This window comes from Syngnathoides biaculeatus, chromosome 14, assembly GCF_019802595.1.
Source record: "Syngnathoides biaculeatus isolate LvHL_M chromosome 14, ASM1980259v1, whole genome shotgun sequence".
NCBI lineage: Eukaryota > Metazoa > Chordata > Actinopteri > Syngnathiformes > Syngnathidae > Syngnathoides > Syngnathoides biaculeatus.
The window spans coordinates 26,901,246-26,913,674 of record NC_084653.1 but is presented as its reverse complement, the minus strand read 5'-3'; the positions used below and the strand labels follow the sequence as shown (position 1 = coordinate 26,913,674).

Genomic DNA, 12,429 nt, shown 5'->3' with positions numbered 1-12,429 from the left:
TACACAGCTGCATCGAGTACATTTACTAGCAAGGATGCCTTTATTTGTGGAAAACTGCATTTGAAAGTAATAAAATAACTGTAGATATTTCCACTTTCTGTGGTCCGGGGTATTTCTTGACTCAACTGCAGAAGGGGGGAGGGTGCACGGCTCAATTTGTAATAATTTCTGGGGAATAATATTAAACAAAATAAGATGTGTTATACTATGTCTGAAGAAAACGCAGTTGAAAACTAAAAACATTAAACAAAAACGTGCACAAAACATGGTGCGACCACGTCAGCGTCTAATGGAACACCGTCTGCATAAACCCAAAATCGTCTTGTAGATAACAAACAATATTCCTACACACTTTGAATCGTCAAAAACGGGGGTTTCAAAGTCACTTTTGTTACGCGCTACATTGTAGTTACAGTTTTCCCAAAAAGGGGTGTTGTGACTGTAACTAAAAACTCTTTAATCACCTCTCACATGAAATGTATTAACTACTTTTGGAATCAGAAATCAAGGGTAACGGCGTTGTCAACTGCTGTTGATGTCTGGTAACACAAAACTGCTTTGCAACATCTCAACGTTATCACTTACGATGTGACAATTTGAAATTTTGGTACTGATTTGAACCAAAATCATGGAAGTTGACACACTTGATTTGCCTTCGCGAGGCACATTAAAATCATGTGGGGGCCCAGATCTGGCCCCCAGGCTCCGAGTTTGACACCTGTTATCAAATATAATAGAGGAGGAGCTGTTAGATGAAACACTTTAAGTTTAAAATAATATTTTACATATCATGTTAAATTCAACGTTTATCTCTGGTATTTCCTCAAACGGTCCTACTAAGGAGATGCATCGTCCACCGAATGATGGACGCCTTCGCCCGTGTAATCACCCCCACTTCCATTCTGCGGTTTCCTCGTGGGGACGAGATACCTGAACAGCGGGGGCGGCGGAGAGCGCCTCGGTGAAGCAGATCATGCACATGTCGTCGGCGTCTTGCTTCAAGCAGCCCGTGTTCTTGTCGCAGCCGTGCAGGCACGGGAGGCACGACTCCTCGTTCTTGACGCCGCCGCACGGGTGCCCGCACGGGTGGGTTTTACTGCATGCCAGTTTGGAGTATTCCTGTGGGAGAAAAATAGGGAAATGAGAAATGAGGAAAAAAAAAAAAAGTTATGGATATGAATTCTGCTCTTTGAAGCAGAAGACCAAGGTGCAGTAAACCCTGGGCGAATATGCTGGGTTTAACGCAGAGAGGAAAATGTTGGGGTTCAGTGTCTTTCCCAAGGACACAAGGACAGAAGAACGTCGGAGTCACGATCAGACCGGCCCTTCGACCTGAACCAAATGGTTCTCTATCCCCGAGATGCTTTACCTGACAGTCGGGATCGGAGCAGACACTTCCGACCGCCGACAGTTCGGTTCCATTCCTCGTTCCGCAGAATCTGCACGCGTCCGAGCTGCTGGATGCAGGCTTACCTGCAAAAACACGTCCACCCGGGTTAGATGGGAAAACGGAGCATCCGCTGCTGCGTCGCGCCGAGCACGCCAGCTTACCTGTGTGTTCTCTGAACTCCACCATGGCCTTCATTGTTTTGGAGTCAGCCAGAGCCATGAGCCAGAAGAGTTTGGTCCTACCGCAGCCTTCGTGGAGGTCCACCTTGATGGCCTCCTCTTCCTCCTTGAACACCTGACAACCGCCAGCGCGAAAGCGGTAAGCAAACATTGAGGGGCGTTGGAAAAGAGCTGCCGGACGCTGACCTGTCGCTGGTGCGAGCGCGTGCGTCGGTGCAGGTGGAGGAAGCGGTCGCAGTCGGTGCAAAGGTTGCCGCACATGTTGCACAGGATGATGGCCGCCGTCTCGCCGTCGTCGTGGTTGTCGCACATTGGCTGTGGAGAAAAGAAAAAAAAAAAAAAAAGATTCCACATTTATGCTGTTGTCACACAGCTTCTTGTCTACACGCCTGTATTGCATCCTAGATTCTATGGATGTGAAAACAATCCACCAGCGTTGCAAGTAACATAAATTGAATTTAACTTCAATTTTGAATTTAATTGCAAGTGATTTAAATTGAATTCATTTCATATTGAATACAAAGCAACGATTGCGAACATCTCCCAATTCTGATGATATTTTTTTGCCATCTTGTTCTTATATTTGTTCTGGGATACATATTGACTGTGGGCCACAAATTCTGGCGAGCAGCAGTGCAAACATTTTTGATTAACATGATTTGTAAAAATTAGATAAAGTGGACATAATATAGAAAATCGACTTTTTAAGCTGTTTAGATAGATAGATAGATAGATAGATAGATAGATAGATAGATAGATAGATAGATAGATAGATAGATAGATAGATAGATAGATAGATAGATAGATAGATAGATAGATAGATAGATAGATAGATAGATAGATAGATAGATAGATAGATAGATAGATAGATAGATAGATAGAGAATTGGGTATGTGGAGTGCTTGCCCTAACCCTAAGCAAGTAAAGTAGAGAATTTGTCATTCGGTCATTTCTGGTAATGTTTGTTAGTTGTGAATGCAATAAAACTGCATTTAATGCCATTTATTGTCATTACAGGAAACTGTTCAGTGAAATTCAATCAGTGTGCAGCAAAGTTGATGTTGCATGTTCTGCAAATCTTCATCTTTTGTGTATTTACACCAAAGTATATCCCGAGATCTTCTATTAAGACTGTTGAGAACCGGTTTAAATTGTAGAAAAGATGGATGCCTATTGACATTTTATCTTATCAATCTTACATCGAATAATGAGTAATTCATATCGGTTGTATTATTCGTAACATATTTTGTTCCTTCCAATGAAAAAGTGTCTCTAGTGCTATTGGATATATCATCCTGGAAAAAAAACAACTTATGTGAATGAAATTTTGTTTGTGGTTGAATATTGAGCTCCTATTAGCTAAGGTGGTCCCAAAGCCACGGCAAACGCTACACCCATCTATAAATCTATTCTTTCTTTTTCAATCAAGAGCATTATTTTTTCTTGTTACGCAACTCTTACCATCTGCTTCTGCTGCCCGTCTTTGCCCATCCATCGACCAGAAGACAGCCTGTCCACGTGGTCTTGATCCAGCACACACAGAGAAGCAAGCGCCAGCCACAGCTAGCTCCGACAAAGAAAAAAAAACACGTAAATGCATTCATACCCAAAAAGAAAAGACGCTTATTGACCGCGTACCCTCGTAGTCGCAATGCAGCGCACGGGGGACCGATGCTCCTCCTCCATTTTGGTGAGCGCTATGATCGTCTCGGCTATTGCGTTTTTGGTGACTCGTGACCACGCGTCCGAAAGGTGACCCTGTGAACAAACGACAAGGCCACCTGAAAGGAACGTCGGCGGCAAACTTGTGGGCAAAATCGCAAAGAAAACGCGCTTACTCCTGCCATGTCTTTGACCAGCTTGATGATGATCTCGGCGATCTGGGGAGGGGTGGAGCCCTTCATCCACCAGTGGCTTTCCCCTCGCCGGATGTAGCTGAACATGACGCAAAAAGAGCAGAGTGAAAGAATGATTGCAAAAAAAAAAGCCATCCCGTGACACGTCAGCCAGGTAAATGATTGAAACGCATGAATTTGACAACAATTAATAACGTCATCTTTCGTTATCAGTACATTTTTACCCTGTCTGCAAGTGGGCTTGGTTGTTTCAGTGGATCTTGCCTCTCAATACCGGGAATAGTGGAAGTAAACAACGGGTGAAGTTCGTGAGGTTTGTTGGCCTTGGCTTGACATCCGAACGTGCAAGCTACGGAAAAGTTCGCTTTCCTTGCTTCCATTTGTCGACGTGTTTTTGTCGTTTGGCGTGAACTTCCAATGCCTTGAAATCTCTTGATCGATAGTCAATAATATCCTGACAGCGCTTGCACAATGCTTTACCAGGTCGATCGATTTTGCGAATGAAGTCACTTTGAGAGTGGAAACTTCCTTCTTTCCGACGGTATCGACGATTTCTCGTTGCATCCAATCCCATCGAAAGTTATTTTTGACGTTTCTATCAATTTCTTTCACTCGCAAAGGGTCTTTGCTCTCAAGTGCCGCAATTGTGTTCACTTGCAAATGGGCCCATTACGTTCCTGTTCTACATTCGACCAATCAACAGACATGTATCACATTTTCTGCCTTGTTTGCAAAAGTCGGATCGGAAAAATGAACGAGTGTGGATTCTGGCACGGCTTACGGTCAGAATATTGCAGAAAAACAGAAAAAATATATATATTTTTTTATCTATGCAATTTAAAGAAATGGAATTCCATCTATAAACGGAAAAATCACATCTGAGCCTAGTAAGTGAAACGCATGCTCTACTGGGTTGAGATCAGGTGACTTTCTTGATTTTTTTTTTTTTTTTTTTTAGTACAGCAACATGTTTGTCGGCATTATCCATCTGTCCCATCAGTTTTGCAGCATTTCATCTCTTTACCTTCCAAAAGTCTTGACCAGCTAATGTCGGATATGAACAGTCTGTATCCTTCTGATGAGTTTGTAAATTTTGGCCGAATATGGATTGAGCTTCTCTTGGTGTTTGAGTGTGGGTCTGCCTTCACTTTTGTCACTTTTGCCCCATCAATACTGATTACAAAAGTGAAGGCAGCAATACCTAAAATAACGCAGTAACTGAGCATAAAAAAGCAAAACAATGCTTGTAGACTGAAACGTCCTTCCACCAGGGGGAGCCAACGTACCTGGAGTTGAAGATCATCGGCAGCGTGACGGTGGTCACCCCTTTGCCGGCAGCCGTGCCGGCAGTGCTGGAGATGGTGGTCCCTTTGGCCTTCAGCTGCACGGTGAGCGCTTTGGCAATGCAGCCTAAGAACATGTCTAGGATTCCCAGCTTGTTCCAGTCGCCCTTCTCCGTGGAGTGGATGATGTCGCTGATGTCCGCCGGCGGCAGAGACTTCACCCCGATGATGCTGGCCAGCCGAACCGGCGTCACCTCCGGAAGGACCCGTCGGAGCAACGACGTCACCTGAGAAAAGCCGTGAGCGCACAGCGTGGAATGTTACAGCGGGGATGCCGAGACACGAAAAGATTGACCATGTTGGGCCTCGCTCACTTGTCTCTGCACTCGCGGCGAGGCCGTGTGCAGCAGCGAAAACAGATCTTGCATCAGCGTCAGCTGCTGCGCCAGGTACTGCCGGCCCACGTTGGAGCCGCTCAGCGCGAGCACCATGGACAGGAGCTCGAAGCAGTAAGCGTCCGAGGAGGCGTCGTCGTCACTGGGCTGCGAGTTGGCGTTCTCTTTGCTGGAGATGGCGTGCTCCCACTCCTCCCTCACACGCGTCGCCTCCATGCGGATGGCCTGGACGATGTGAGCGCACACCTGGAAAGAAAGAAAGGAAGAAGAAAACGAAAAAAATCACGTCAATGTCTTTCAATAGTTAGTTTAATCTCGTGTTAATTATGTCTTTAAGTTGACCTGTTTCTGGAGGTTGGTAAGTTTGCTCCTGCTGAAAATGATTCCGACCATGTGCTCTTTGAGGTCCGCGTCTGATGGTACCTATTGGAAAATGTAAAATCAATCAAGTGAGGACTCACTAAAAAGTTCGACCAGTACACATGGTGAACTTCTCACAGCAGACCTTTTCCTCTCCTTCCGGAGACGACAGCAGATTTTTCTCTTCCTGCTCCGGGGTCGGCTCCGCATCTCCGCAGATGAGCTTCCCAAACACCTGAAATAAAATAAATGTAATGCAGTCGAACCAGAGGTGAATTTTGTCCCCCAACTACATCGTGAAGAAAGGTAGCGGTACCATCAAAAACATGCGCAAAAAAAAAAAAAAAATTATAATACACAAAAAAAAAAAAAAATCAATATACAAAATGTGTAAAGATAATGCAAAAAACATTAAAAACGGCCAATAAAGTGCAACATTGATTGTATTTTTTTGCAGAAATACATTTTTAAATCTGAAATAACTTCAGTAACTATTACAGAATAGTTTATGACTTTTTTTAATACTAATTTTTATCCTTCTGTTTACTTGTAGTTGGAATTAGATAGTCACTCCTGGTACTACAATAATCCTGCCATGTCTTGAGTTGCAACACTGATAGTATCACATTGATTGCAAGATAATCAATATACTCGATTTGTGCTGCTGTTGGGAGCAAAATGGACAATTTCTCGCACACTTGCAATCACGTACGTGCGTTTCCGACTACCTGTGAGGTGATGAGGCGGAACACACGCAGCGTTTCGCCCTCGCAGTTCTTCTGCTGGGCCACGCTGGCCGAGATCTGGCCGGCGATCTTGATGCTGTCGCCCTCCTTCCAGCCGAGCACCTTCACCTGGCGCACCCTCAACGTGTTCTCGGGCCCTTTCAGCTCCACCTTGATCATGTGATGATCGCCCCCAGGGAGCTCGCTCGTCACCCAGCCCATGTGACGCGAGTCCAGGTCCACCTAAGATGGGAAAGAGTTACATTTAGGGTCCTCGCTGGGAACACAACCAGTAAACTAGCACGTGCATTATTTGTCCACTTGAAGATCAACAACCCAATTGAGTGCCTATTATTACTTTTACATGTATTTTTGAGTTTGAGCTCCAAAAGAAGGCAAGTTGCTTGTTTAAAGTTATTCTGCACATTTGTCCATAAAAAAAGTTCACAAGGCTGGGGGCCGAGTCGCTCCAGATACGGCAATGCACTCCCAGCCTAGCGTACATTTTAACCAAAAAATAAATATATTTCTTAAATTATTTTATTATATAAAGTATTTAAACTATACATGTATTTCTACTATACAGTTTATTATTAGGAGAAGCTAAAGAAATGCTTTAAAAAGCCCAATTTTCTAGGCTCGGAACACATTATTTCATTTTCCATTCATTGTAATGGGAAACATCGATTCGGTTTTCGAACAAATCACTTCTCGGAGCGTTTTCTGGAACGGATTGTGGTCGAGAACCGAGGCATCATTGTACATTGTATTGTCAAGCTAACACAGTGGTGGTGTTTTAAATTAAGAGTTAATCTATACAATTCATTTTTTAAAACTGTACTTGTAAATTACAAAGTAGATTGTTGTAATGTAATATTACTAAAATACCAATATATATTGTAGTGGATAGTTTAAAAAAGTAAAAATATTGATTTGTAAAAATAAATTTTAAACAAAATATATGACTAAAATATAAATAAGTATGATAAAATGAGCAAGATATTGCAGTTGAAGTATTTAAGTATAACTATCTTAAATTGAAAAATATATGACAAATTATACTGTACAAATATTTGTTATTTTATAGAAAATGTATAATAAAAGAAAATGTTTCATTTAAAAGTATAATCCTAAATATTTCTGACAATGTGAAAACGTATGAGTACATAAACTAATGTGGCCACTATATGAAGAAATACATTTTTGTAACATTTAAAAATGAGAATTTTTTTTAAAATGCAGTACAATATAATATCAGTACAACTACTAGGTATTGTATCAAAATATCTATGCATAGTATTGTTATGACTATTATTATATTTTCACGTTATTAAAAATCTAGTGCTTTTGTGCTATTGATGAAAGTGCAGTAGTAGAAAATGTCGAAGGTTGTAGACAAAAAAAAAAAAGTAATATTTTAATCATAAAAGTAGCATTTGTTGTGTTTGGACTGTTTCTCTCATTGTCTCACCTGCTTAATCCTGCAGAGGTCCTCTGTTGCTTTTCCACACAGGAACGTCACTGAGGTCACTTTGTTCTATAGAATGGAGGTCCAAAAAAATTAAGCTCAAATGAAAAGATTACAAGTCTCTTGAAAAACCGCCCCACCCCCTTCCTTCCTTACCCCGATGTCTCTGGAGTTGTCCACGTGAACAGACACGTTGGAGGCGTTAATGCCTTTCACGCAGCTGATTGTGACGCTCTTGGTTTTGTTCTTGTCCTCGTCTCCGGACTCCCAGAAGGTCTCGGTGGAGCCGTCCGTCAGGCTGCCGATCATCGCGGGACGGCTGGAGGTTTTGATGTCCACCACGCTGGTGAGGTCCTTCAGGCAGGTCACCAGGCAGAGATCCTATTGAGCGTTGACGCGTCAGAGTCGGCGCGTGCTGCGACATTTCGGCAACCCTTCCCGAGTGCTGGCTTTCTCCTTGCCTGGCTGATGGCTTCGTAACCCGAATGAACGCTGATGTTGAAGCTCTCCTCGCTGTCACCGTCGTCAGACTTGGACAGTATGTTGTTGATGTGGTGGAAGACGTTGCTCTGGTGGAGGAACTGGTGGTCCGACTGCTTGAACTTGAGACTCCAGCACCTACGAGTGCGCGAGACAACCTGTCAGTTGCAAAAAGCCTTAACTGGAAAGGACGTAAAGGAGGGAGGCACAGTACCTCAGCGCCATCTGCTGCAGCGAGCTTCCGCTGGGGAGTGACATCATGAGGTCAGAGATGGTCTGAAGGAGGCGGTGAAAGGTGTGGGGCAGCGGGTGAGCCGCCTCCCCTGCGATGACGATGTCGGACAGCGGGTGCTCGCAAACGCCGAGGTCTTGTTCCTGTGAGGCGTGAAGATGACCACCGCTGAAGGAAATGCTGTCCACCGCGCTCCCTAAAAGCAATACTTTTGAACAACTCATCACCTGTTCGAGGTTTTCCTTGTTGCCCTTGTTCTCGTCGTCTTCGTCGTCGTCGGGTTCAAAGGGAGATGGAGTGAGAGATGCTACAAAATGCCACAGGATGTCATGCAGGGAAGTGGTCTGGATGACGTTGCACAGGAGCCAGTTGAAGGCCTGACGGGGGCACCCAAAAACCAGAGTTTCCATGAACATCACTCTCATATTTAATGTTTTTTCATATTGAATATGTTGGCTACACTATACTGGTGTTATTGAAGAATTCACTTGTAGTCAGGGCACGATAGTATTTTTAACACTTCAGAGACTGGACTGGCTTTAAAAATTCAGTTTGCAGCCTGGATGCCTCTATGGACACTGTCACATCCTTTATCTGTTTCTGTGACCGTGTCCGAAAAACCTTTATTTGAGTGAATAATTTTTTGGGAATAATGCCACATCAAACCAATGCAGAACAAACGAGCGACTATGCTTTTCAGAACGTTGTGGAACGACCGCATGCAAGTATATCGGAATGTGAGTCGTCATTAGAGAAGCCGTGTCTGCACTGAACGGAATCGTTCACAGTGTGCACGGAACGTGTTTACAACCTACAGATTTGAAATTCTGCTGCATTGTTTAACAGTAAAACAAAACTGGAGATCGGAGAAGTAATTGTTGTACCTCCATGGCAAAGACCCGGCACGCGGACTTCCTCAACGCGTGCCTCATGGCCACTTCCAGGCCCTCCAGATCGTGATGCTGGATGACAAACGCCAGCACGGGCCACTGGAAGTTCCTCTCGCCTTTGCTGAGGGAGCCGTGGGCGGAGATCAACCGGGACAACTCGGGAGACGGGTGGCGTAATAGCGAAGATCCCACCTCTGGATCGGTGACAAAAAAAAAAACAGGTCGTCAGAAATGACGCTGAACGGCTTACACGAATATTCAGCGGGTTAAGCCGAATCACCCGCATCGCCGCTGTGAACTCTGCGTCTGGGCACAGCTTTGACTCGAGCCGGGGAGGGCGAGTGCTGCTTGTCGTACTCGGAGGCCACGACGGAGTAAGACCTCTGGAAAACGGTGCGCTTGGCTGTGTCGCTGTCTGTGATCGGACTTGTCTCCAGACTGAAAGGCAGAGATTGGACATACAGTCCAGCCTCGGTTCTCAAACATCCCTGTTCTCGAACATATTGGTTCATGATGGAAAATTTCGAGACATTCTCGCTTCTGTTTATGAATGAAAATCGGGACTTGAACGCCCCCAACAAAACCCGGAAATAACAGAACGTACGCGGCCAGACCAGCTGACCTACGACGCACTCTCTTATTGTAAACTCAAACGCACTGAGAAAAAACCCGTAATTAACATAACGCACGCGCCCCAACCAGCTGATCCACGACGCGTGCTGGTATTGTGTATAATGCAGCCTCTGTACGCAGACGTGGGAATTAGCGATTCAGTTTTCAAACAAATCGGTTCTCGAACTGCCTTCTGGAACGGATTGTGGTCGAGAACAGAGGTTGTACTGTAGTTTCAAGCCAAACATTTTGGGAAATCACAATCTCGTGTGAGGGCATACAAATAAAATAATTACAGATCTGGAAAGCACTTCAGACTTTTAGTAAGAAATTGGACAGAATAAATTCAGAATCAAATTCAGGAATGTTTTTTGTTTTTTTGTGGCTCATGTCAACCTTGATGTTTGGGGACTGATTTGTAACCATGAGAGAGTGTTATGGCCAAACAGCAGCCGTGTTTACCTGGGGGGCATCGATTTCATGTTGCTCTCCGGTTCCTCAAAAACATTAGGGCAGGCGTCGGGGGTGATCGAAATGTAGGGCGCAGGAACAGACGTGGAGCGCAAATACCTCATCTCATCTTGGAAGAGATTGTCGTCTTGGTAGGCGCCAAAGTTCTCTGTGTGTTGCCTTGAGGACAAAAGCGTACTAATTGTTATGCGTAGATGTTAAGCTGTACAATACAGGCTACACAGTATTTATAGAGAGGCTTTGCCACCTGGCGAGTGTCTGCAGGTAGAGGCAGCTCATTTTGTTTGGAAGTTCGGCCGACACGCCTTCTTTTAGACTGGGGAGCAGCTGGGAATGCAGCGGCCGGGGAGGGTGATGGCACAGCACGCTGGGCTCGGCGGCGCTGCTGAGTGACAGCAGGAACAAGGCGTTGGCCCGAATCACCTGGTGGGCCTCCATGGTGGGTAAGGCCCTCGGGGTCTTCACCTGGAGGGGCTTCTTCCTTGACTGCTTCACCTAGCAAGAACGGGAGATTGGGGTAAGTCAAGTCGGACGGACAATAAAAAAGAAATTCTCAATGGACAATTCGGCAGTGCCTCTGTTCATTTCCCCCATGGTTGGAGTCAGCTGGGATAGCTAGTCCACCTCAGCTGACAACAGCACAGCTTCAATCGCAATTGAGTGTTTTAAACAGCTGTTTGTGCATCGTCGTTCAGCTGCTGTGGAATGAGTTCCCACTCGACACCCCATTCAACAGTCTGGGACTTAATCATCTGCGCTGACTGCAACCAGGACTGTTCCCACGTCTCCCACAGGACCATTGTGCATTGAAACTGATCCCAAACCGGTTGCTAGATGAAACACAACCAGCTATGTGAACCTTGCCAAATGAACCACTCAAAATGCCAACTGATTTAATATCAATACAGTTTTCCGGGGAAAAAAAACTCCTGTTCAAATGCCAGGTTTTTGTGATGAAACCACGAGACAAAGATAAATTATTTTACAACTTTTGACCCGTAACCTTCATTACTCAACTGAAAAGTAAAAAGGGGAAGTCAAAATAAATTGTCATAATGCAGCTGCACATGTGCACACACCTAAAACTGGGGATGGAGCTGTGTTCATAATTATCTAGAAAGTTTCAAGCTTGTGAAATGGGGATCAAAAAAAGACCTGGTCACCAATGAAAGTACCTCTGATTGCTAGAAATATTGTTTTATCATGCATTTGTTTCTATCATCTTTTCCCGAATCACACTCTTTGCGAGGCCAGAGTGTGACCTGGAGTGTGACCCAGCAACACCTTGAGGAGTGATGCCCCAACTTGCTGACTTCAAACCAGATACTCCTCAACACCATTGTTATAAATGTTTACTTGCGTATTCCTCTTTGTATTGGTATTGACATCTGTTCCTCCTTTTGTCCTGAGAAACGAATAAAATGAGGGACAACCGGTAAGGCTGACTCAGAACGGGTGATGGAGTTGCAGCTGTTTCTCCGCATACGAGCCAAATTGAAGACCTCTTCTGTCCCTTCATTGGCATATTTAGTCCAGCGGTTGGATCCCAAACCTGACACTGATTAACGCTGAATAAAAAGTTTCTGTTCTGGTAGGCTTTTCTCTGACATTTTGGTGATCGGATCTTACAGCACAATGTCAGGAAGAGCCAATTACAACAGCTGAACTGCAAATGGTGACGTGTATGCTGACTCCCAATTTATCCTTTTTCAATTGCATTTTATAGGTTTTACTGTAGGTCACATCAATGAATATATGAACTCCACCCATGGAGCCAGAGGAAGTCTGCTCAAGACAGAGGTGAAGTCTGGGCTTCCCGAGTTTCACTGTTGCCTGCACAATCGGCACGCAAAAAAAAAAGAGACGGAAATGGATACCTTCTCCCTGGCTGCAGTCTGCTTCTCTCGCAGGTATTTCTCCCGACAGCGGTCACACACCAGGTACCAGGTACTGCCTCCGATGCCGCCGTCTCCACAGTTTCCAGCCCAACCGCCGCAGAAGTGACCGATGCTGTTGTACCCTTGGCCTCCGGCATAGCGGCCACAGCCTAAGGAGAGGAGGAGCTGGTTATCCCTTTTGGGAATGAGT

At 44.8% G+C, this 12,429-nt stretch overlaps 1 protein-coding gene across 13 annotated transcripts in view; it reads right to left on the bottom strand.

Moving 5' to 3' along the window:
- The window catches only part of mycbp2 (MYC binding protein 2), a 67,165-nt gene that overhangs the window by 4,180 nt on the left and 50,556 nt on the right, over positions 1 to 12,429 (bottom strand). For all 13 annotated transcript variants that reach the window (XM_061842703.1, XM_061842711.1, XM_061842706.1 and 10 more), the window contains 22 exons: positions 12,219 to 12,388; positions 10,589 to 10,836; positions 10,333 to 10,500; positions 9,539 to 9,696; positions 9,253 to 9,452; positions 8,596 to 8,745; positions 8,351 to 8,511; positions 8,118 to 8,274; positions 7,813 to 8,037; positions 7,660 to 7,725; positions 6,192 to 6,431; positions 5,609 to 5,698; positions 5,446 to 5,526; positions 5,083 to 5,349; positions 4,712 to 4,995; positions 3,408 to 3,504; positions 3,208 to 3,327; positions 3,031 to 3,132; positions 1,756 to 1,884; positions 1,552 to 1,684; positions 1,370 to 1,473; positions 931 to 1,119 (listed from right to left, as the gene is read on the bottom strand). In XM_061842703.1, coding sequence (XP_061698687.1) covers positions 931 to 1,119; positions 1,370 to 1,473; positions 1,552 to 1,684; positions 1,756 to 1,884; positions 3,031 to 3,132; positions 3,208 to 3,327; positions 3,408 to 3,504; positions 4,712 to 4,995; positions 5,083 to 5,349; positions 5,446 to 5,526; positions 5,609 to 5,698; positions 6,192 to 6,431; positions 7,660 to 7,725; positions 7,813 to 8,037; positions 8,118 to 8,274; positions 8,351 to 8,511; positions 8,596 to 8,745; positions 9,253 to 9,452; positions 9,539 to 9,696; positions 10,333 to 10,500; positions 10,589 to 10,836; positions 12,219 to 12,388 — 3,539 coding nt within the window. The remainder of the gene's footprint in view (positions 1 to 930; positions 1,120 to 1,369; positions 1,474 to 1,551; positions 1,685 to 1,755; positions 1,885 to 3,030; positions 3,133 to 3,207; positions 3,328 to 3,407; positions 3,505 to 4,711; positions 4,996 to 5,082; positions 5,350 to 5,445; positions 5,527 to 5,608; positions 5,699 to 6,191; positions 6,432 to 7,659; positions 7,726 to 7,812; positions 8,038 to 8,117; positions 8,275 to 8,350; positions 8,512 to 8,595; positions 8,746 to 9,252; positions 9,453 to 9,538; positions 9,697 to 10,332; positions 10,501 to 10,588; positions 10,837 to 12,218; positions 12,389 to 12,429) is intronic.